The sequence below is a fragment of the Amblyraja radiata genome, chromosome 29 (assembly GCF_010909765.2).
Source record: "Amblyraja radiata isolate CabotCenter1 chromosome 29, sAmbRad1.1.pri, whole genome shotgun sequence".
NCBI lineage: Eukaryota > Metazoa > Chordata > Chondrichthyes > Rajiformes > Rajidae > Amblyraja > Amblyraja radiata.
Window position 1 is genome coordinate 10,155,363 of NC_045984.1, and position 25,496 is coordinate 10,180,858.

The window sequence follows — 25,496 nt, forward strand, 5'->3', positions numbered from 1 at the left end:
TTGAACTGCATGTAGGAAGCTAATTCTCGATTTTAACCCTTTGGTGCTTGGACGAGTTGGAAGAGAGGGTCATCGTCCTGCTTGGTGCTTTCCACTTTTGAGGATACTGCTCACAGTTCAAGTCTCCTATGCTTCATTTAACAAGATTCTCAATTCCACTGTCTTTACTCCACAACCCTGTATTTCCCTATAATTTAATGGTGGCATCTACTGTTTCTTAAATATACTATATTTTAACGAGTGAATTGAATTCCTGTACCCCAAAACAAATGGCATTCTAGCAATGTCCTTTATCTCAATAATTTTTGATCCACAAATGACAAACTGTAAGGGTATTGAGAGGAATACTTCTCTCAAATTCTGTATTACAAGAAGCACCATCCCAAATAACACTCAATAATCCTGGTCCATGACATATGGGTAAAATAATCAACCTCACTTCTCAGGTACACACGTCCTGCAAACAACAGGCTGACCATCACCTAAAAAACTACCAAACCTAGTTACATACCGCATGATCACCTGTGCAAGAGCATTTAGATGATAGTCTTCAGTTTCCACATTTGATTCAGCCATCTTATAGAATCTAAGCCAGAAAGATTTTGAGGGACTGCCGTGAAATTGGAGACATATGCCCCAATTACAAAAGGATCACAACTGTAGCTCATGTTTGTTTTGTGCTGGGCATTAGGTGTTCACTGAAACAAAACCCAGAGTTCAATTCATGAAAACTAGCAGGAGTAAGAGCACCACCACAACCCCATTTACAGATGCTCACTGCAGTACAGTAGCATTTAACTTCAAAAATGGAATGCAAATGTATCCTGAGCCAATTATTTTGATGCCTCTAAACCCAATCCACATACAAACAATTAAACAACCGATTGAATGAGCATCATCTATCAACATGTTGCCATCAATGCCATAGCTCAGCAGCAAATTCAAGACAGAAATATTTGCAACCAGAATGTATGGTCAATCAATTACATGGTTTATTTTACCATAGGAACACTTCTTCATGCAATTTAACTCTATTAATCAAAGAAAAAACCAAGTTCACCATCTATGCATGGCGTCAACATACAAACTGCGCTGCTGAAGGCATTTTCAATTAATTACAAGTCAAGCTACTCCAGTATAACTCATTGAGTCGTTAAAAAAAAATAGCCATAAGGAACAGTTAATTTTGACTACATTTAGCCCTTTCGATCTTGCACGCTTAACTTAAAAAATGTTACCACCGTATGTCAGAACACAACACTCTAGTGGAAGTTACTGTTGTAGCTACATCAATATCAGATTCAGTCCCAATTTGAATGCCATCTGTGAAATTTGCAGTCTCTTTGGGAGATTTCCCAGCATGGATTTCTTCACATATTCCGATTCGCCATCGCACTTCAAAGACAAGTGTCTGGCTAATTGGTCACGTACGTGGGTCACGGGCGAATTAGGGAGTTAGTTGGCATGGTTTATGGAGAAACAGGACCCATGAGAATGAAATGGAATACAAAATATACATTAGCAATCAAAAAATGTCAAAACAATCATTCAAGTAACACACAATACATAAAAAGCTCAACCAAAGATGACACACAAGTCAATTTAACAGAATGCGTTTTTTCCACCTGGTAATGGAATGCCTGTGAATGTTCAAGGAATGGTACTTTCTGTAAACCTAACTATAATCAGTTTTATTTATCTAGAGGTAATATTTAATTGAAACTATCACAAGATATTTCACTATAAAATGCACACTTTAGCAAATCCCCTCTCAATAGCTGCTTTTTTCTAGGTTGGCCAAAAATGAGCTTTTTTTTTAAACAAGCAGAAGTTTAGCAATTGCTTATTCCTTCACATTTTGTACCAACATTTAAGTTTTGCTTGGAAGAAAAACACTGCAGGTAATCTCATCAATATAAAAATTTTGTATGCAAGTCTCCAATAATAATCTGCCATCCATTCATTTGTTCATAGAGTTTCAATCATTTTTAATTGTTAAAGTAAAAAACATTAACCATGTTCAATAGAACTAAAACATTTAATTGAAATACATTTTAACAATAAGGAAAGTCTTCATTTACAGTACAACGTTGGTTTCTTTTCTAAATTAATCGGGGATATAGAATTAGAATCTGATTTAGTAATACTCAGCTAAATGGAACATTTTTGAAAAGGAATTGATGCAAAAGTATGAAGGAAAAATTAATATCCAAAGTGTGCACAAACTTGGTTCATTGGGAAAGTACATGAGACAACGGGTTTCTCTTGCCATGCAAGGGAGTGCTTTCATAGTTTAGTGCAATCAATAGTTTTGTAGTCTCCTCGATTTCAGTTTAAAACAGGAGAAAACAAACTATGCTGGACAATTTTATTGAAATGGTCTCCAGTTACCTAACTGCAACTACATTAATTTTTTTTTCAATTTTTCTTCTTTTTCTTCCCAACAGAAGGATCAGTCTGAAATAAGTAAATAGACCATTAAAATACTATTCAATTAAACACTCACTTAGAGCTAGATCAACTCACGGACTAGGATACACACAAAAAACAGGAAAAAACATCGACGTTTCAGAATCATCACAGAAACGGACACTTTGATCCACAAAACATTTATTTTTCCATCCTTCCCATCTTAACCAACATGCATGACTCGTACACATTGGGGCGATTTACATTGCCTCATTAACCTACCAGCCTGTATATATTTAGAATCTGGGTGATGGGGGGGGGGAAAAGGAGGAGAGAAGAGGAACTGGAGAAACCGACATGGTTGTGGAGAGAATGTGCAAACTTCACAGACAGTACCAAGGTGGGGATTGAACACGGATTGCTGGGGCCGAGGCAGCAGTTCAATTAGCTGCGCTATTGTGCTACATCAGTTAGAACCCTTATGTAAACCTGCAATAAACTCAAGCTAAACAAACAAAACCAAATTATATAATAGTAACCAATGTTTCATAACTTAGGAAATGTTTCCTTGAAAGCAAAATTCACATCTTCCCCCCACCCCAATCCCAGTATGACGGAATGAACACAGCAATTTCAAAATTTGAAGTAATTCCTGCAAATTTGGCTTTTTGATGTACAATTAGATCTGCACCGAAATGCATTGACTTCCAAGCCATGTGACAACAGTACCACTTAGTCATACAGTGTGGAAACAGGCCCTTCGGCCCAAATTTCCCACACCGACCAACATGTCCCAGCTACACTAATCCCACCAGCCTGTGCTTGGTCCACATCTGTCCAAACCCGCCCTGTCCATGTACCTGTCTAACCGTTGGGATAGACCCAGCCTCAACTACCTCCTCAGGCAACTTGTTCCATACACCCACCACCCTTTGTGTGAAAAAGTTACTCCTCGGGTTCCTATTAAATCTTTTCCCCTTCACCTTGAACCTTTGTCCTAGATTCCCCCACTTTGGGCAAGAGACTCTGTGCATCTACCCAATCTATTCCTCTCATGATTTTGTACACTATAAGATCACCCCTCATCCTCCTGCGCTCCAAGGAATAGACCCAGCCTACTCAACCGCTCCCTATAGCTCACACCCTCTAGTCCTGGCAACATCCTCGTAAATCTTCTCTGAATCCTTTCCAGCATGACAATCTTTCCTATAACATGGTGCCCAGAAGTGAGCACAATATTCTAAATGCAGTCTCACCAATGTCTTATCCAACTGCAACATGACCTCCCAACTTCTACTCTGACTGATGAAGGCCAATATGCCAAAATACTTTTTGACCACCTTATCTACCTGCAACTTGACCTTCAAGGAACTATGCACGTGCACTCCTAGATCCCTTTGCTCTACAACACTCCCCAGAGGCCTGCCATTCACTGTATAGGTCCTGCCTTTGTTAGACGACCCAAAATGCAACACCTCGTACTTCTCTGTATTAAATTCCATGAACTATTCCTCAGCCCACCAGGCCAATTGATCCAGATCCTGCTGCAATCTTTCGCAACCATCTTCATAATCTGCAAAACCACCACCTTTTGTTTCATCAGCTTGTTTCATCAGCTGGCCTGTTCATTTGTACATGGATAGATGGATGGCATGGGAAAGATTGAAGTTCTGATACTTTACATATATTCTAATATAAAACAAGTTGTGCAAGAAATATTAGACAGGGCCTTTAATTATAGTTAATCCTGGTTTTGTAATTAACCAATTTTTTATTTTTTTATTTGAACAGCTGTGAAATTGACTACAATCAATAAATCCTGAAACTTACATTCATTGAATGCGACATCATCTCTTCCAAAAATTGAACCACAAGTCTTTTCTCTTCACCTTTTTTTATTCTAAAAATAGAATAAATTAGTATTAATTTCTTATATTTTCAATACATACATCAAAAATATTGTATATAAGCAGAAGACTTCTGCACAATTAAGTTGTACTATAAAACCTAAAATTAGACCCCACTTGAAAAACAGTTTAAAATCTAAAGTATTACAAATTCATGAGATGTGTACAGCTTTGTAAGTTACATAACATTTACCTCCAATTTAAAAAACATGTATTTACAGTGCATGTCATAACCTTATCATGTCCCAAAAGGACTTGTTTTGAATTAGAGCAATATTATAGCGTGGGAGATAGCTGCACACAGCAAGCTCGCTCATACATGATTACAATATTTAATTCTGATTTAGAGGCAATGCTGACCTGGTACAAAGGACAGGTCTAATGCTCTTCTTGAAAGTGCCATGTCCATTTGAGGGCCAGAATGGAACCTACTGCTCTCAGATATCAGTTTTAGTTGTGACAATGGAGGAGGGCAAGGAGAGACTCTAAGATGTAAACATAAAAATGGTCAGTTGTCCAAATCTATAGTTGTTTTTTCTGATATGAAGTCACTTTGTAAGTGTTCAACAACCCAAAATACCCTATATTCCAACTTCCTAAAGTTAGCACGGCAAGTCTACAAATGATACACTTAAAATGAATTTATTCAATGACAAAATTATAAAACGTAATATCACCCATTGCTTGTGGGATGCGGGGCCGACTGAAACCTGAGGACGAACCACAATCTGGAAATTTTGCTATATAAAATTGACAATAATTTACATGAAATTGGTATTTGATAAAAATTGCTTCAGAAAATTCTTCTCCTTATTTTGCTCAACTGTACTACTGTTGACCTTCACATCCATATTGTTGCGTTTAATCACAAGCCCAGGATATTATGTAGACAATGTCATGTTCACATACATCCTGCATTGAATGGAAACAAGTCATCTGCTGTATACAGAAGGGAAAGTTGTGTCTGTTGGAACTGATGGCAATGCAACCAAATAAAAGGATCCAAGGAGAAAAAACACTGGTTTATTCTGAGAACATCACCATAACATTGAAAATGGATCAGCTTAACAAAATGGGATAGTGGACATTGCACAAGAGCAAAAGGAGTTACCTCGAGGCTATGCTTATATCCATTGGTGCATTAGTCATAACCAGCTGAAGTTTCTTTGCAGGAGGAATACGTCATTCTTCAATGCCACTACTTTCATCAGAGCCAGCAAAAATCTTGACTTTATAAAGTATATGAAAAATCTTTGACAGGAAATATGGGTTGATATCTTAATGTTATTACTGCACAGGGTTAAAAGGTCAATGCAAGCAGGAAGTACTCACAGGTGAGAATCCAAAATACTTGGGGAAGGGGAGAAAGGTGGAAGAGTTTAAGTTCCAAACTAGAACCATTTTAAAAATCTTCAGCATTTTGATAGAACAGTGATTTACATCTCCACCCAAAGTGTCAATTGGCTACTTTTCCACAATGGTGTTGGGAATTTCTTGAACAGTTATGCAAAATGAATTCATTTTAATTAATCACACTAACACGGTTGTTTAATCTATAATGGACATTCCTTTATCTATAAAATTAGTCACATCACAATTTGTTAATATACTAGTTAAATAGAGTGAGCCAAGTGGTTTCTTATATTTAAACTAAAATGCTTTCCTAAAAAATAAATTTAATGATACAAGGTTTTAGTTTAATAAAAGTTTAATAAAGATGAGCTCAGCTAGAGAGTGGGAGTACTAGGGTAACGTCTTAAGGAAGAAATAATTTGTAAAAAGACCATGATTTCATTTTCCTTGCATATCACCTCCAAAATGTCAGTCCCAAATATCCTCACTGTTCAAAGTATAGGGTACTCAGTGGTTTCTAATCTTGTCAAATCTGAATTTCTACCACTATAGAAAGGTTTTTAATCATAGAGCTATTATATAAACTAATTGCTTTTTAGGAATGTATTTGATTTCCTCGTACTTTTTGGTAAATCTTCATGCACTAAATAAAAAAATATTGAGCTTAAAGTGCAAATAGTAATAAGTTAATAATTGGATTACATGTTCTTCATCCAGACACCCCAAACTTCTGTTAACAGGATTCACTATAGCACTTACGGTTGATTAAAAGCCACAAGATCTTTGGGCAAGTTCTTTAATCAGTTTCCAAAAAACCAAGTGTATACAAAAAAAAGGTTTCATCCTCAGCACGAAATACAGCATGAATAAATGACCAACTTATCAGTATATAATTTTCCAAAAACAAGCCCATCAGAAATGAATGCAGTTTTGTAAATTGTTTCTAAACATGTAAAGTATGCAAGATCCAGCAGCTTTGAACATTCTACAGCAATTTTCAGTGACAGGCAGAACGACTGAATGTTGATTTACCATCAGGAAAGTCCATGTATAAATTTATTCCAAAAAAAGTCAAATACTCTGCAACTCCGGAAAAAAAGCCTACTGATTATAGATAGCAAATGGAAAAGGCCAAGCATCAAAAATGCAAAGGAAAAAAATGGATAAAAAGGGCAAAAAGAAGAGTGATCAGGTCTGTCTTTATAGCCTATCGGCCTGAACGTGAAAATTTTGTGATAAATAAACTGAAATGGTCAGTGTTGACCTAAAAGTAAATGCACATTCAAGTCAGAAGTTACTGTCAATAAATTTGATAATATTAAACAGACAAGTTCAGAAGACAACTGCTTTCTGCTGTTCCAAAACTCAAGAGCCAAAAGGATGATGATCTTGATTCAAGGAGATTGATTATTCATTTGTAGCTGGAGGAGGAGAAGCATGGACAAGGTAAAGAATTCATAATACATTTTTAATTCAGCTTCCCCATATTCTATCAGACTAAAAACAGTAATGGACAGGCATTAATTTTCCATGTCAATTGCATTAATCAACTACATGCTAAATTAGGTGTCAGAACCATATAGGCTCCAACACAAGTATATTTAAAACAATTGGGGTAGCTAGCACAAGATTCCATTGGAAGTCTATTGTCAGAGCTTTTCTGCTAAATTTTCCCGTCTTTTTTGGTTGAAGCCAAAAGGGAAAGAAGTGTAGGAATGCAGTTAGCAGATGAAACACCTTCTCCCAAAAGCAATATCAAATACCACTGAAGACCTCATGGTAACACCCACATAACAAGTTACGATAAAGTTGACGTATGTAGGTAGAAGAGAGATATCAAGAAAAGCTTTAAAAAAACAAACTATCATTGGTCAAAAAAAACCAGTAGAAAGCAAAATGTCGTCGAGGAAGCTGTTATTGCTGAAGAAAACAGTTTGTAAACTTGGAAAATAGTTTAACCATGGAACTACAACACGGAAATAACATGCTAATTAGATGTGCCGTTTACTGTGAAATAAGAGTTTTGGTGCTCAACTCTTGGAAACCTTCGGGCTAACAAAATTTGAGTTGTTCAATGCCATGGAGCACAATTTCAGCTTTAATCTGCCTCAATAACTCCAATAATGTTATCTAACACATTTTAATAAACAAAACTCATTCTGCTAGATAGTAGTAGGCAAGGTAAAAATGGCGCAGAAATAACATTTTAAAATTCTAGAATTCATTGGCCCAAAAGACAAATATATATTGGACAGAACATTATTCCAGTCTTCGAGGATATAACAAAATTTTCATTTGTGAATTTTGTTGTCTGGATGTGATTTTCTCATCTTGTGAAATTTGGTTTAGAAATATTTGCAGAGAAACAGACTCAAGTGATCAATACTGGAGAATATCCAGTATTTTCTGTAAGAATGCATAACAAATAGTAACACTCTTTTATTCAACTCTCAAAATTGAACTTTGAAAATAGAGGGGAAAAAATTGGGAGTGGAAAATACCAGCAATCTGGATTCCGCATTTTGAATTTAACTAATTTGCAAAACTGATAGGAGAGTCTTAAAACACATTCTATTAAAAAGTATAAATTGAACAAAGACTTTTTTCAAAATCCTCTTCCACAGTATTTCCTCTCAAAAAAATGCAGCACCATACTTGTGTAATAATTCCAGATTTTAAAAATACCCCAAATATAGTTTGACTATCAATTAAGAAATTACTCTCGTTTATTTTCATTCAAACAACCGCAGCCGTTCAGAAATGTATTAATCTTTCTCCCAGCTTCCAATTCTTGTCTAGAGGAAAGGATGCATTTCAAGAAAACAAGTGCATTTGCAGATAAATTGAATCGCAAATCTCAACGACTACTATAGCTTCACTAAATTAAGTGAAATCTTGCGCATTAACTCTTACCACAAAAGTTACTATTAGCAATGTTCAATATTGTACAATTGTACAAGTTCAGATGTACAGGAAGTAAACATGTCGCTTTTGCAACTTGATGCCCAAGCACTTTTGAGAAAAGGCAAAAGAACCCCGAAATAAAAAACCTTATTTACCCAAAGATGATGAGGCATGTATTTTTCCCCCATAAAATTGAATCCCACTTGTTCATAGGCACTGAACAGAATGGAAAATGCATGCCAGCAAAGTTCTTGGATTTCCAACAAAGAAATCATTGTGAAATGAAAAACATTGATATTCTTAAACCCAATAATTTAATAGTTACGATACAATACACTTTTCTAACCGTAATTGTTTTCAGTTAAATTCCAATGCATTGGAAGCTTCCTTTAATGGCCTAACTGCCGATATTAAACCAATCTCAAACATTAGAATATCTGATAAGGCACCCTAATATCTGTGGCAGACAATATTGGAATTAACTCCTTTTTCATCTGTCATAGATGTACTTACCATAATTATCGTAGTCATCCCGGTAGGTCCTTGAGGATGAATTGTTAGAGCCGTACGAACCAGAGTTTTGGCTCCTAGAACTAAAAAAAAAAATGCAATTTAGTATTTGCAGAACTAATGAGACTTAAAATAACATTATTGTAAATATTTACCTGGAAGAGTAGTCATTTCTGTAATTGTTTCGTCCACTTCTGTCACCATCTGCAGGAAAATTGATCGAGTTAGTTTGGTTTTTGTTGGAGTGAGAGAAGTTTTACATCTCATGGATTACATAATAATTTACTAGACTAGCATCCCTCATAGCATACAGTGCCCTCCATAATTTTGGGGACAAACACCCATCATTTAATTATTTGTCTCTGTACTCCACAATTTGAGATTTGTAATAGAAACAAATCACATGTGGTTAAAGTGCACATTGTCAGATTTTAATAAAGGCCATTTTTATACATTTGGTTTTCACCATGTAAAAATTACAGCAGAATTTATATATAGTCCCCCCATTTCAGGGCACCATAATGGTTTGTGCATTGATCGATCCACAACACCACGTCTTGACAATCTAATAATCAAATCCACAAACCTCTTTGGCATTTTGTACAGCATAGTACTCAATGCCAAGTTCATAAGCTCAGAAGTGATAGAAGCAGAATTAGGCCTTTTGGCCCATCATCTGCTCCGCCATTCAATCAGTACTGATCTATCTTTCCTTCACAACCCCATTCTCTTGCCTTCTACCGATAACTCATTACATCCATACTAATCAAGAATCTATTTATCTCTGCCTTAAAAATATTCATTGATGGCCCCCACAGCCTTCTGTGGCATTGAATTCCAGATTCACCACTCCCAGACTAAATAAAATCCTCCTCATGTCCTTCCGAAAGGAACGTCCTTTTATTCTGACCTCTGGTCCTATACTCTCCCACTAGTAGAAACACCCTCTCCACATCCACTCCATCCAAGCCTTTCACTATTCGGTAAGTTTCAGTGGCCCACCCTCATCCTAAACTCCAGCGAGTAGAGGCCCAGCACCATCAAACCCTCGTCATATGCTGACCCACTAAGGCAGGCATGTTTGGATTTTATAATAGCTGTATAATATTTATGATACAAGCTAGCATTAGAAGTTCGAATTATTTCAATTTCAAACTGCAACGACAGGACTTGAATTTTTGACCTCTAGATAACAGGACCAGTGACACGGACCAGCAGTCTACATCATATTATAGATTACCTCTGTAAGATCCACGGCCACCTCTTCCTCCACGAAATCCGTAACTTCGTGACTGACTGCCTTGGTAATTCCGAGATCGTCCGCTAGAGCCTTTTCCTGCCTGGTCTACACGAATTTGCCGACCATCAACTTCCTGATTAATAAGAAATTTGTTAATTTCACAATGCAGCAATTTCAAAAGCACCATCTCAGAACAAAGTGTTTGGAATCCAAAACAAACTTCCCTATTTTGCAATATCTATCAATGTTGGGTAAAGAATAGCTAAAACACAGAAACATCACACAACATGATCAATTAGATGGGTTGATGTACTATTTTACAAGACTCTGTTTTACAATGGTGTCTTACAATCCTATCATATCAATTTGATTATGTCTAGACCAAATGTTTAATTTAAGTACCTTGCATCAGTTACCTATCCTTTAAAAGAATGTTAGCTAGAAATGTATACCTTTCCATTCATGGTCAAGGCGTCCTTTGCATCGTCAGGATTTTCAAAAGTAATAAAACCAAACCCTTTAGATTTGTGTGTCTCTTTATCTTTGATCACAAGTACTGTACATGCGCCAGAAGAAAAGAAAAGAAAATTAGAATTTACCTTTTAAATCATGAGTGCATTTAAAAATTTTGAAGTAGACATTGTAACACTGCATTTATTAACAGGGATTTTAGACCCAGTTAAGCAATTAGTAAAGAATATATATCTTGGACACAGTTTATGAATCAAGGATTAATTAATCAATGCTAAAAAAAATCTTCAGTTGGAAGGTAAATTCTACTACCTTCAGTGCAGCGTTTCAGATTAGTTTCATTCGTTAATCTGGTAATTCTACTTAAGACGAACAATACATTACAAAGGTGCCTTTTTGATGAAACTATACTTAAAACCCAGATCATCAAAACTACTCAATTCTAACGCTACCCACCGTTATCCCTCAGGTCCTTCATTATAGCATATCAACTTTCAACAAAATTCAACTGCACATTACCCCACACAAAATGAAATACCAATCCTTTCTGAAGCTTATCCTGCGCCATCTTAATTATCATATCACACTTTCCAACAGCACAATCTTTTGCATCTCTATAAAAAAAGTTGCTTCTTTGACTCAAATCATAGGTCTAGGCCCAAAATAATCGGCCTCTCCATTTTCACCTCACTAATCATGTTTAGAATCACTTCCCCAGTACACATTATGCTCCAGCAATTGCTTCCAATTTCTGTTATGCATTTACATCTCTTGGCCCATCATCTATAAATATGCCTAGAATCAATTTCAGAGCATAAATGCAGTATGAATAGCTAATCGTGTCCAGCTTCACTGCATCCTTCTACAATGGATCTAATTGAAATGAGCAGTCCAAGTCCCAATGTTCATTGTCATGCAATATTGATCATCCACAGAGCAATACCTTATTTTCTGTAGGACACTGCATTAGAAGGACTTGGACCTACAATCATTTTGGAGGAGGAGCTGTTAACCGAGGAATGACACATTGGGATAATAATCCAAAAATAAGTGTTGACAAGACTGTTGGCTTGTGAGTTCATGTTTTCCAGGTTAAATAATGATATTGTTATCCAACAATCAACTATTTGAACAATTTGTTGCATTTCCAAATACCAAATTCAGAGAGAATCCCATTTTTTTGTCTGTGAAGTCCTGGAGCTGCCATTAACAAAGTGCAAATGGCACAAACAGTCTTCTCCCACCCCTCCCACCATAACCTAGGTAATGAACACATGAAATTACACAAAATGAACAAGAACTTACCATCACGAACCTCGCCATACTTGGAAAACAACTGCTCCAATGATTGTTCATCTGTTTCAAAGTTCAGCCCACCAACAAAAATCTTCCCTTCATCAGACATAGTGTTTTCTGGAAGGGAACAAAACATTTTGGATCAAAATTTAAGTTAAAAAAAAAAAACTAGCTATAGCAACTGTGTTTCAAAACAAACAAAAATATGGAGGCCATTGCTTCTCTGAACTTTTGGTTTCACCAAAAGGATTAAGCAAAATAGTAACACAGCATGAACAATAACAATAAGCAATTAGGTTGTACAGATGAATTCTTTAAAAAGTTGTGTTCCAATTTCTGTAAATACTGAAGCAATGGCTTCAATCCATACAGTTAATAAACTTAATGCAGCTGTGATAAAAAATACTTCATTTTACAGTTTGTCCAATGTGAGCTTGGGATTTTAGAACACCTGCTCTTTCCAGCTGAAAATATTTAACAAATAAAAATGGAGAATTGAAGATTAGGATGCACTAATCAGGAATATTGAATAAAACCAGTTGCATACATGATCTCTGTCCTTATTGTTAAACTGAATTCTCAAGTGCAGTCTTTAAAAGATCAAATTATGTTTTAAAAAGAACTAAATGCAAATCGTAAAATATACCATTAAGCTCCAGTGATACTTTTTTTTATAGTTTAAAACTGGATAGAATAAAAAAAATAAAATCAAACCATCTTCACTTATTAGTCAAGAATGTTTTATTAACCATATAACCATATAACAATTACAGCACGGAAACAGGCCATCTCGGCCCTACAATTCCGTGCCGAACAACTTTTTACCCTTAGTCCCACCTGCCTGCACTCATACCATAACCCTCCATTCCCTTCTCATCCATATGGCTATCCAATTTATTTTTAAATGATACCAACGAACCTGCCTCCACCACTTCCACTGGAAGCTCATTCCACACCGCTACCACTCTGAGTAAAGAAGTTCCCCCTCATGTTACCCCTAAACTTCTGTCCCTTAATTCTGAAGTCATGTCCTCTTGTCATATGTCTCAAAACAGAACCAGGGTTCGGAATTAACGGTTGCCAATTGTCACCCAAAGTCCCGCCGGTCAACCTAAAAGCCGTGCCATTTTGCTCGGCTTGGCCCGGGACACTTGCCATTCAACTCTGGGCGGGGGCCCCCCTCTCTATCTCTCACGGTCACTCTCCGTCTCCGGGCCTCTGGGCTCCGCTGCGCCTTGCACATGCGCACTGCCACGGCCTGCACATCCTTCCCCTACACATGGGCACTGCCACGGCAACTGGTTGGCGCCGGGCACTTTCTCCCTCATTTTGCATTATGGGAGATCTGGCCGCCATTGCTGTCTGGTCGCCGCGACCGCTGAAAGCCAACGCAGAATCACTCCCTGGAGCAGGAGTAACTCCCTGAAGTAACTCTTGCTTCAGGGTGCAAGAGTTACTCCAAAAATATTCCAAATGGAATTTAAACTGGAGGTGGTGAAGGGTCCACCACCAAACTCCAAACAATAACAGCCTATTGCACTTATCTGTTTATTTATTGTGTATATATATATGGTCTATGGTATATAGACACACTGAACTTTTATCTCCTGTTCTGTATTATGCTTACATATTCTGTTGTGCTGCAGCAAGCAAGAATTTCATTGACCCATCTGGGACACATGACAATAAAATTCTCTTGACTCTTGACTTGGACTTAAGCAAAAAAGGATTATTGGGAAAAAAGAGCTACCTTAAATTTAGTTGCGTCTGGTTGGGTAACTATGGTAGGGTGAAGACTATTCCATGCTTTAATTGTGTGGGGGAACTCCATGGAGCAGCCAGCATCTCTGGATAGAAGAAATTAGGTGACGTTTTGGGTAGAAGCCCTGCTTTAGACTCCCTCTGGTTTTAGTGTTTTTAGTTTAATTTAAAGATACAGCATGGAAACAGACCCTTCGGCCAACCGAGTCCACGCCGATCACCGGTACACTAGTTCTATCCCACACATTAGCGACGTAGTGTGTGTCCATTATATACCCACACACAATTTCCATCCTGGGATTAATAAAGTTCTATCGCATAGTGCCGTGTGTGTAGGAAGGAACTGCAGATGCTGGTTTAAACTGGAGATAGACACAAAAGCTGGAGTAACCCAACAGGTCAGACAGAATCTCTGGACAAAAGGAAAATATTACAAAAAATTGGGTCTGACAAAGGTTCCTGCACACCTTTGGAAGGAAACAAGAGCACCCGGAGAAAACCAATGCGATCAAAGGGAAAAGGAGCAAAATCCAGAGATTTTCTGCACCCATATTCAGGATCAATTCCGGGTCTCTACCACTTTTAGCCAGCAACATTATGGCCAATGTACCAATGGCCATAGTCTTGAACTGTATTAAAACATACAGTAGCTGTAAGGGGGACATAGCGTCACTTAGAGATTTAAGACTGAAAATGGATCGTTTCTTTTCTTTTAGTAACCAAAGTTATCAACGTATAATTTTTTGTGTGTTGGAAAACAAAATATAGTGGCACAGCTGGCAGACTTGCTGCCTCACACACCAGAGATCTGTGTTCGATCCTGTCCTCGGGCACTGTCTATGTTGAATTTACACATTCTCCCTGCAAGCGTGTGGGTTTTCTCCCACATCCCAAAGACGCATCGGCTTTGTAGGTTAAATCGTATCTGTAAAATTGCCCCTAATGTGTAGGGAGTGGGTGAGGAAAGTGGGATAACAGAACTTGTGTGAATAGGTAGACAAAAATGCTGGAGAAACTCAGCGGGTGAGGCAGCATCTATGGAGACCCTTCTTCAGACTAATGTGAGGGTGGGCGGGAAGAAGAAAGGAAGATGCGGAGACAGTGGGCTGAAGGAGAGCTGGGAAGGGGAGAAAGCTGAGACTGAAATTGGAGGTCAATGTTCATACCGCTGGGGTGTAAACTGCCCAAGCGAAATATGAGGTGCTGCTCCTCCAATTTACGGTGGGCCTCACTTTGGCCATGGCGGAGGTCGGATTCGGAATGGGAGGGGGGAGTTCAAGTGCTGAGCCACCGGGAGATCAGGTTGGTTATTGCAAACTGAGCTGAGGTGTTCGGCGAAGCGATCGCCAAGCCTACGCTTGGTCTTACCGATGTAGAGCAGCTGACATCTAGAGCAGCGGATGCAATAGATGAGGTTGGAGGAGGTGCAGGTGAACCTCTGCCGCACCTGGAAAGACTGCTTGGGTCCTTGTATGGAGACAAGGGGGGAGGTAAAGCGACAAGTGTAGCATTTCCTGTGGTTGCCAGGGAAAGTGTCAAGAGAGGGGGTGGTATGGGATGAATTGACCAGGGAGTTACGGAGGTCTCTGAGGAAAGCCGATAGGAGAGGAGATGGGAAGATGTGGCCAGAGGTGGGATCCCGTTGGTGGACAAAACGCTGGAGAAAATCAGGTGAGGCAGCATCTATGGAGCGAAGGAATAGGCGATGTTTCGGGTCGAGACCCTCTTCAGACTGATGTCGGAGGAGGCGGGGCGAGAAAAAGAAAGGAAGAGACGGAGACAGTAGGCTGTGGGAGAGCTGGGAATGGGAGAGGAAGGAGGGAGAAAGCAAGGACTACCTGAAATTGGGGAAGCCAATGTTCATACCGCTGGGGTGTAAACTACCCAAGCGAAATATGAGGTGCTGTTCCTCCAATTTGTGATGGGCCTCATTCTGGCCATGGAGGAGGCCCAGGACAGAAAGGTCGAATTTGGAATGGGAGGGAGTTGAAGTGCTGAGCCACCGGGAGATCAGGTTGGTTATTGCAAACTGAATGGAGGTGCTGTGCGAAGCGATCGCCAAGCCTGCGCTTGTTCTCACCGAGTTTGATCATATGCTGAATAATCCAACCACATTTATGTTTGGAAGTGGAAAGAAATAATAGAAATTGCATTCATTGCAATGCGTAAAAAGAGTTGAGATACTGTATTATATTTTTGCTGCATGTCATTGTGGTATCTATCATGTCTTGATTGATGAATATGTTTAGTTTGTGACTTTATTTGAAGCAGAAATAATATGTGGATGCTTCATTGAGCATAATTCCGACTGGTAACTATGCACTTCGTCCGAGCACATTATCGCACGCGTCATGCAAGCCGTCTTAGATGACCACCTAAACTGTCATTTGGCAACCTAAAAAGCTGCCAAGGTTACCCGGCTAGCAACAGAGAAAAAAAGTTAAGTGAGAGCCCCGAGAACCATGAAATTCTTACTTATAGCAGCACAATAGATATGTAAACAATATTCTGCAAACCCAATAAACTCAGTTTATTGACATAAACGGGTTCAGTATAAAAAAGAAAGCATACAAACAATAGTCTAAAGCACAAACAATGCCCCCCCCCCCCCCCCCCAACAAAGTAGTGTGGTGCTCATTTGGAGGTTGTAGTGTTCAATAACCTGATGGTTGTAAGGAAGCTGCTCCTGAACCTGGACGTTACGGTTTTCAGGCTCCGATGTCAGGAGTGAAATGAATGTGCCAGGGTGGTGTGGGTCACTGATGATGCTGGCTGCCTCATAGGCAGCGACTTGTTGCAATCTTCTTCATTCCTGGGCGTTCAAATTGCTAAACCAGGCCATGATACAACCAGTCAATATGCTCTCGGTAGAATTTCAAGAGAGTTTGACGACATAAATTAAACCTTTAAAGAGTTGGGTCCAGGACAGATCGGCAGAGATATGCATGCCCAGGAATTTGAAGTTTTTTTTTACTCTCTCCACTACTGTCCTGTTGATGAAGGCATGTTTGTGGATCCTTATCCTTCCTCTTGCAAAGTCAACAATCAGCTCCTTAGTTTTACTGTTGTTGTGAGCAAGGTTGTTGTTCTAGGACTATTTGGTCAGTCAATCGTTCCCCCTTCTACATCCGGATTAGGCATCATCGGCAATTCGCCCAACAACGGTGTACCAATGGCGAATTTGAAGGGAGTTGGAACTGTGTCCGGCAACAGTCATGAGCATGGAGTGAGCAGAGCATGGTGCTGAGCACACAGCCTTGAGGTGCTTCTGTGCTGAAGGTTATTGAGGAGAAAATGTTGTTGTCAATTGGTACTGAATGTGGTCCGTTGATGAGGAAGTTGAGGATTCAGTTACAGAGCGATGCACAGGGACCCAGCTCCGAAGAAAGGTTCTGACACGAAACTTTACTGATCCATGTCCTCCATAGATGCTGCCTGACCCGCGGAGTTACTACAGGACTTTGAGTCATGTTTCTGATAGGCAACATGATCAGTGCGGACAAATTTGGATGAAGGACCTGTTTACATGTTGTACAACTCAATGGTTAGGAAGGAACTGCAGATGCTGGTTTAAACCAAAGATAGACACAAAAAGCCAGAGTAACTGAGCAGGACAGGCAGCATCTCTGGAAAAGGAATGGGTGACATGACGGGTCGAGACCCTTCTTCAGAAGAGTTACTCCAGCTTTTTGTGTCTATCTTCGATTTGAACCAACATCAGCAGTTCTTTCTTACATATGTGTATGTGCGTACAAGCACAAGTGTATATGTATGTCAATGTAAATGCATGCATGTATATATAGAAACATAGAAAATAGGTGCAGGAGGAGGCCATTCGGCCCTTCGAGCCAGCACCGCCATTCATTGTGAACATGGCTGATCGTGCCCTATCAATAACCCGTGCCTGCCTTCTCCCCATATCCCTTGACTCCACTAGCCCCTAGAGCTCCATCTAATTCTCTCTTAAATCCATCCACTCTCTGAGTGAAAACGTTTTTTCTCACCTCAGTCTTAAATGACCTCCCCTTTATTCGAAGACTGTGGCCCCTGGTCCTGGCCCCTGCATCTAGCTCTATAAGATCCCCCTCATCCTTCTAAACTCCAGTGAATACAAGCCTAGTCTTATCAATCTTTCCTCATATAACAGTCCCGCCATCCTAGGGATCAATCTCGTGAACCAACGCTGCACTGCCTCGATCACAAGGATTTCCTTCCTCAAATTAGGAGACCAAAACTGTACACAATACTCCAGATGTAGTCTCACCAGAGCCCTATACAACTGCAGAAGAACCTCTTTACTCCTATACTGAAATCCTTTTGTTATGAAGGCCAACATTCCATTAGCTTTCTTCACTGCCTGCTGTACCTGCACGCCAACGGTGTACAAGGACACCCAGGTCTCGCTGTACCTCCCTCTTGCCTAACACAACCCCATTGAGATAATAATCTGTCCCCTTGTTTTTGCCGCCAAAGTGGATAACCTCACATTTATCTATATTATACTGCATCTGCCCACTCACTCAACCTGTCCAGGTCACCCTGCAACCTCCTGACATCCTCTTCACAGTTCACACTGCCGCCCAGCTTTGTGTCATCCGCAAACTTGCTAGTGTTGCTCCTAATTCCCTCTTCCAAACAATTAATATATATGAATGCCACTGCCTGCCATTCTGAAAAGGACCCGTTCACTCCTACTCTTTGCTTCCGGTCTGCCAACCAATTTTCTATCCATGTCAACACCCTACCCCCAATACCATGTAATTTTAGTCACCAGTCTCCCGTGCGGGACCTTATCAAAGGCTTTCGGAAAGTCTAGATACACTACATCCACTGGCACCCCTTCATCCATTTTACTTGTCACATCCTCAAAAAATTCCAGAAGATTAGTCAAGCATGATTTCCCTTTCATAAATCCATGTTCACTTGGACCAATCCTTTTACTGCTATCCAAATGCCCATTATTACCTCTTTAATAATTGACTCCAGCATCTTTCCCACCACCGAAGTCAGGCTAACTGGTCTGTAATTCCCCGTTTTCTCTCTCGCTCCTTTCTTGAAAAGTGGGATAACATTAGCTATCCTCCAATCCACAGGAACTGATCCTGAATCTATTGAACATTGGAAATGATCACCGATGCATCCACTATTTCTAGAGCCACCTCCCTGAGGACCCTGGGATGCAGACCATCAGGCCCAGGGGATTTATCATCCTTCAGTCCCATTAGCCTACCCAATACTATTTCTCGCCTAATTAAAATTTCTTTCAGTTCCTCTACCCCTTTAGATCCTCTGTCCTCGAGTACACCTGGGAGATTGTTTGTGTCTTCCTTAGTGAAGACAGATCCGAAGTACCTATTCAACTCTTCTACCTATTCAACTCTTTTTCCCTTAACATATCTAAAGAAGCTTTTACTGTCCTTCTTTATAGTGGGGTTGCACGTAAGGTCACTGGGTCATAGGGCTTGACGCACGGAGCCGCCCAATCCATCTGGAGGACATCCGTAACTTCCGGTATATGTTATTACTGCAAGAAACGCGTACTTTCCGACCTGTTAAAAACCACCAAAATGTTGAATTTTTGCGCTGAAAAAAGTTTGGAAGTTGGGGTAAGTGCGAGAGACATGTACCCAACTTTAGAATTCCAAAAGTGAAGCGAAATGAAGGTAAAGAGAAGCGAGAGCTGAAGGGACAACAGCAGCTAAAGTGCTTGGCGAACATTGGCTGTGCAGGTATCAGAGTTGAAAATATTGGGAATTATCGCGTTTGCTCACTGCATTTCATCGAAAGGTCTGAATGACAATAAAGGAATCTAATCTAATCAAGGCATTATTTGTGTTTTTTCTTGATTCCTTTGGTATCTAAAAAGTCTCAGAAGTGATAAATCTGGCTGTAAATTTTTCTTCAGATGCGTTTTCATTTTGTTTGTAAAAACCCACTTGAGAACCATGGGCAATTAAAAAAATTACAGCCAGATATATCACTTCTGAAACTTTTTAGATGCCAAAGGAATCAAGAAAAAACACAAATAATGCCTTAGTTGATGAAATGCAGCGAGCAAACGGCCAATGTTCGCCAAGCACTCTGGCTGTTGTTGTCCCTTCAGCTCTCGCTTCTATCTACCGTCATTTCTCCTCACTTTTGGAAATCTGAAGTAGGCTAAATGTCTCACACGCTTATCCCGATTTCTATAATTATTTACAGGCAAAATTTGACATTTTCTGTGGGTTTTAACGGGCCCACTATGCTGGAAACAATGGTAAGTGCCTACCTGCAGTTCATCGCGTGTACTCCATTTGGAGTAGCATAGCAACAGTACGGGTCATGGGTCGTGACCCAACTGCCGTGAAACCTCCCTATATTCCTGGCCAGCTTCCCCTCGTACTTCATCTTTTCAGCCCGTACTGTTTCTTTCTGTTGTTCTATGAAAGATTCCCAATCCTCTGGATTCCGGCTACTCTTTGCTGTGTTATACATCTTTTATTTTAGTTTTATTCTATCCCTAACTTCTCTTGTCAGCCACGGTTGCCTCCTACTCCTGTTAGAATCTTTCTTCCTTTTCGGAATGAAATGATCCTGCGTCTATGTCTTCTGGATTATGCCCAGAAATTCCTGCCATTGCAGTTCTACCGTCATTCCTGCTAGGATCCCTTTCCAGTCAACTTTGGCCAGCTCCCTTCTCATGCCTTCATAGTCCCCTTTGTTCAACTGCATCACTGCCATTTCCAATTTAACATTCTCCTTCTCAAATTGCAGATTAAAACTAATATTTTGATCACTGCTTCCAAGCGGTTCCTTTACCTCGAATTCTCTTATCATATCTGGTTCATTGGACAACACTAAATCCAGAATTGCCTTTTCTCTGGTCGGCTCCATTACAAGCAGCTCTAAGAATCCATCTCGGAGGCATTCTACAAACTCTCTTTCTTGGGGTCCTGAACTAACCTGATTTTCCCAGTCTACCTGCATATTGAAATCCCCCATCACCACAGTGGCATTATCTTTGTTACATGCCAGTTTTAACTCATGCTGCAACTTACACCCTTACATCCAGGCTACTATTTGTGAGTCTGTAAATAACACCAATTAGTGTCTTCTTGCCTTTACAATTCCTCAACTCAATCCAGTGACTCTACCTCGTCAGTCCCTATGTCTTCCCTCGCAAGGGACTTAATTATCTTCCTCACCAGCAGAGCTACCCCCCTTCCTCTGCCCACCTGCCTGTTCTTTCTATAGGATGTATAACCCTGAATATTAAGTTCCCAGGTCCAATCCTCCTGCAGCCACGTCTCAGTAATCCCCACCAAAGATCTTATAGCGGAGCAAGATGGGTTACTCTCACGCAAACGTGTAGTACGCTCATGGGCGGATTCATGGGTGATTATATGACCCATTTTAGCAACCAGCCCCCGCCACCTTGCTCCGCCATCTTGCTTCCGGCCAAAGATTGGATCTTTGTTTCCGCAGCGGGGAGAGGGAGTGCGCGGCCCGGGGCAGCGGGGAGAGGGAGTGCGCGGCCCGGGGCAGCGGGAAAGGGGGTGCGCGGCCCGGGGCAGCGGGGAGAGGGAGTGCAGGGCCCGGGGCAGCGGGGAGAGGGAGTGCGGGGCCCAGGGCAGCGGGGAGTGTGGGGCCCGGGTCAGCGGGGAGAAGGAGTGCGGGGCCCGGGGAGAGGGAGCGCGCGGCCCGGGGTGAGGGAGAGGGAGTGTGCGGCCCAGGGCAGCGGGGAGAGGGAGTGCGCGGCTCGGGGCAGCGGGAATGGGGGTGCGCGGCCCGGGGCAGAGGAGGGGGGGAGGGGGGGAGACATTGTAGTGAGGGGGCAGGCGAGGGAGTGCCGGGGGGTGGGGTAAGGCCTAATGTGTGTGAAGTTGCGGGGAGGTTTACAATGTTTCTTATTTAATGTCCCTTGTCTAGTCTGAAATAAAGTTAATCATTGGATCAGAAGAAATATAATTGTGTGTGTTATATTATTATATACATTTATATCACATTCATGTATGTGTGTTTATAAACATTTTATTCTTTAACAAGAATTAACAGAAGTATGAACTAACAGAATTATGAATCTAACCCTATATCACGCACAAAAACTTTCCCCGCAATGTCAATTACCCTGCGAGTCGGGTCGGTTCCGGTTACTACAAAATCAACCCAAGCACTGCTTGTGAGCCATTTAAAAAGAAATGATTTAAAAAACATTAAAAAAGACAATTACCAGAGTCAATTTTTATTCTTGACAAGAAGTATGAACTGACGGAATTATGAATCTAACCCACACAAACTGTTGCCCCGCAACATTGATTACACTGGGAGTCGGTTCGGGTCAGATAGGCTCCGTTTACTAAAATGGGCGGGGGAAAATGCCCAGGATCCCCTCCGTAGCGTACTACACGTCAGCCCATTGTCTGAAGAAGGGTTTCGGCCCGAAACGTCGCCTATTTCCTTCGCTCCATAGATGCTGCTGCACCCGCTGAGTTTCCCCAGCAATTTTGTGTACCTTCGATATTCCAGCATCTGCAGTTCCCTTTTGAGCCCATTGTATTTCGCAGGAGTAGCCTATCTTGCTCCGCTATAGGATCTTTGATCCCCACAATGTCATATATACCAACCTCTAACAGAGCCTCAAGCTCATCTACTTTACTTCTAATACTTCGCGCATTCATACTTCATACAATACTTTTAATTCCTTTTAATATGTAGGGGTGTGCCTGTGTATGGCAATGAACATGTGTGCGTGCATATATGTAGTTGGGTATATCAAAGTGTACGCTTGCGTGTATAAAAGTACTCATGTGTGTATGTATGTCAATGTATGCGTGCATATACGTACGGGTGTATGTATGCATATATATGTGTGTATGTATATATGTAGGGGAGAAGGGTCTAAAAAGGGAAGTATTAGCGATAGAGGAGCCGTTTTACCCACACCGGGTCAGGGAGGAAGGAGCAGGCGCGGTGCCGCCCAGCCAGGCCGCGGGGGCAGGCGGCAGCTGGGCCGCCATCTTAGCGCCCAGGCGCCATTTTATGAGCGTCCGGTCCCCATCGCACCCCTCGTCTAAGACCCGGTCCGGGCAGCGCCGGAGAGGAACAATAACACGACGTTTCAGATATACCCGCGACGTGGCGAGCGGTAAGCTTCTCAGCCGCAATAACGTGTAGATTCATTTAGATTTCTTTCCTCGCCACCAACCCAAGCGCCCCTTCGTCGCCCCGAATAAAATCTGGCCTCGGCCGACTGCAACACCGGGAAACCACGACTTAAATCGACAATTGAGCTAATCCCGAGGGCGGTTATCACTCACCGTGTTATGTTTTCGTGAGATTGAGAGCGACACTGTCTTTCCTCTCAGTATCACCTCTTCCGCTGTACGTCGAGCGACAGAATGCGAGCGAGGAGCAACAAAAAAAACTTCCTCCTGGACTACCTTCTCAGCACTGCGCAGATGCGGCGAAAGGATCCCCCCTACTTTCCTTCCGAGCAGGCGCCGGAGCTCGACAGTGCGCACGCGTGGCGAAGGGATCCGCGTTTTTAAATAAAACGGTCGCCAGCCCGCGGCGACGGAACTACTTTCCTGTCGCACTCGCAGCCGAACAACATCCCGCAGTGCGCAGGCGCCGACCCTGGGCAGCATCAATGGGCCACCAGTCAGTCATCATGTGGATGTCTTCTTGGGAGTTACCCTTCATCCCCAAATCACAATTCCCCTGGCATTTCGAGATCATATCTTTAAATATACCCAGTAACATAGCTCATAGGCTGCCAAGAATATAGAGTTCTCAAGCTTTTTTGTCTTTGCTTTAGATTGCTTTATAATGAAATATTTGTTGTTTATTATATTATCTATTGCATACTGTGTTTATAAATCTGTTCTGCTGCTGTAACAAAGAGTTTCATTGTTCAATTTCAGCGTATATGGCACTAAAACACTCCTGACTGGAAATTCTTCTTCGTTTCTGCCTCAAATTAACCATTGTACTGAAAATGCAGGGCTGCCAACTCTCACGCTTTGAACGTGAGAATCACGCATTTGAACAAATTCTCACGCCCTCACGCAGATCACAAATTTCTCACGCTTTGTCGTGAGAAATTCTGTGATCAACGAAAATGTCAAAACTCATATAAACTGCATGGGCCGCGGGTGTTGGAGAGCCGGGGCTGAGGGAGAGATAGAAGCAGAACCAGCGGCGGAGACAGTGCGGGTTGCCGGCGCTGGCGACTGTTTGCCGGGGCTGGCGAGTCGCTCGCTGCAGCTCCGGCCATGGAGCAGTGCAAGTCCCGGGCCGTCGGAGGCATCGGAAGCGTTGCGCCGCTGCCGTGAGAGTCTGTGCCGAAGGGACAGAGACTCTCAAAGGGAGGCGGAGAGAGAGAGGGGAAGGAGACGGGGAGACAGGAGGGAGAGAGGGGGTGAGAGAAGAGAGATGAATGGGGAGAGAGAAGAGGGAGGGGGGGGAGAGCGAGGAGAGAGAGAGAAGGGAGAGAGAGGTAGGGGAGAGAGAGGGGGAGAGAGAGAGGAGAGAGATAGGGAGAGGGGGGAGAGAGAGAGGGGGAGTGAGGTGGAAGAGGGGGGAAGAGAGTGAGGGGGAGGGAGAGAATGGGAGAGAGAGAGGGGGAGAGAGGAGGAGCCATCTTGGGGAACGGCTGCTAATCCGCAGCCGTCCGTTTAATTCACTTTTTTTTTGTAGTTCTAGTGAGTCCTGTGTTTTGTTTGTGGGAGAAATAGACTTTTTAATGTGGGGGGAAGGGGGTAACTATATTTCTAGGTCCCTACCTGGTCGGTGAGGCAGCTTTTTCTCCGGGCTGCCCCGTCGACCCGTCCTCGTGGCCTACCAGCGGGCGTGGAACGCCGTTTCCTGGCGGGGACCGCCCAGCACCTCGGCTTCGGTGGCGGCACAGCGCTGGAGCGCTATCGCGGAGCGGAGCGGGCGATGCCTTGCCTGGGTCGCCGCGCTGGATCGACGCGCTGGAGCTCCGGTGAGCTGTGACCGCCGAGTTCAACACCTCCGGCTGCGGGTCTGCGGAGCGGAGCGGGCGGCGCCGACTTCAACATCGGGATCCTGGGAGCTCCAAACCGGCGCGGCCTTGTCGGCTTCGGAAACCGCGGTCACCGGTAAGGAAGCGGCCGTTCCAGGTGGCCCAGCCGCTGAGAGGACTCTCCCGACGCCGGGGCAACAGCACCCTGGCGAGAACGGCCAGGAACATTGGGCCTCCGTAGAGGCAATAGCGGAGGCCTCAATAAGCCTGACTTTGGGAGAACTGGTGATGGGGACTGGACATTGTGCCTTCCCCCACAGTGGTAACCATTGTGGGGGGATGATTTATGTGTGTAAGATACTATTTTAGTTTGTGTCCAAGATGGCTGTCGGAAAGGAGAGTGTACGCTGGCGCGGTTTAGCTGCCGCTGCACTCTCTTTACATTGTGTTTTTGATTTTTTTGTCTTTGGATCGAATTCTGTCTTTAATTTGTGTATTGGTGATGTCTTTATTATTTATTTTACTCCGATTATATGTTTTTTACTCTTGTTAAATTCTGTACGGTGTCCTTGAGACTTTTGAAAGGCGCCCATAAATAAAATGTATTATTATTATTATTAAGAGAGGGGTGGTAAAAGAGAGAGGGGGAAGAGGGGGAAAGGGAAAGAGAGAGAGGGGG

The 25,496-nt window shown here is 41.9% G+C and overlaps 2 protein-coding genes across 4 annotated transcripts in view; both read right to left on the minus strand.

Annotated features, from left to right (window-relative positions):
* The window catches only part of LOC116989301 (cold-inducible RNA-binding protein-like), a 19,778-nt gene extending 12,713 nt beyond the window's left edge, over nt 1-7,065 (minus strand). The window contains exons 1-2 of the mRNA XM_033046528.1: nt 5,428-7,065; nt 4,240-4,309 (exon numbers count right to left, since the gene is read on the minus strand). The gene's annotated coding sequence lies outside the window, so the exon portion shown is untranslated. The remainder of the gene's footprint in view (nt 1-4,239; nt 4,310-5,427) is intronic.
* LOC116989300 (cold-inducible RNA-binding protein B-like) lies at nt 1,964-23,334 on the minus strand. 3 transcript variants are annotated; one of them, XR_004416210.1, is made up of 8 exons: nt 23,148-23,334; nt 12,100-12,207; nt 10,776-10,879; nt 10,324-10,456; nt 9,239-9,287; nt 9,087-9,166; nt 4,240-7,090; nt 1,964-2,457 (listed from the first exon to the last, which is right to left on the minus strand). XR_004416210.1 is itself a non-coding variant. In XM_033046525.1 (7 exons), the coding sequence occupies exons 2-7, from the start codon at nt 12,197-12,199 to the stop codon at nt 7,077-7,079; spliced, it is 474 nt and encodes a 157-aa protein (XP_032902416.1). In that variant the 5' UTR covers nt 12,200-12,207; nt 23,148-23,304; the 3' UTR covers nt 6,452-7,076. The 3 variants fall into 3 exon arrangements, 1 of the variants encoding a protein (XP_032902416.1); XR_004416209.1 differs by having other exon boundaries at nt 4,240-9,166; nt 23,148-23,304; XM_033046525.1 differs by lacking the exon at nt 1,964-2,457 and having other exon boundaries at nt 6,452-7,090; nt 9,087-9,160; nt 23,148-23,304.
* Nucleotides 23,335-25,496: the final 2,162 nt, after the last annotated feature.

Excerpts from the sequence above, each read along its gene's own strand:
- LOC116989300 (XM_033046525.1), bottom strand. The coding sequence starts at position 12,199 with ATGTCTGATGAAGGGAAGATTTTTGTTGGTGGGCTGAACTTTGAAACA. Across the intron at positions 10,880-12,099 it reads GTATGGCGAGGTTCGTGATG|TACTTGTGATCAAAGATAAA; the intron begins GTAAGTTCTTGT and ends GCGCATGTACAG. Across the intron at positions 9,161-9,238 it reads AGAAATGACTACTCTTCCAG|GAGCCAAAACTCTGGTTCGT; the intron begins GTAAATATTTAC and ends TTTTAGTTCTAG.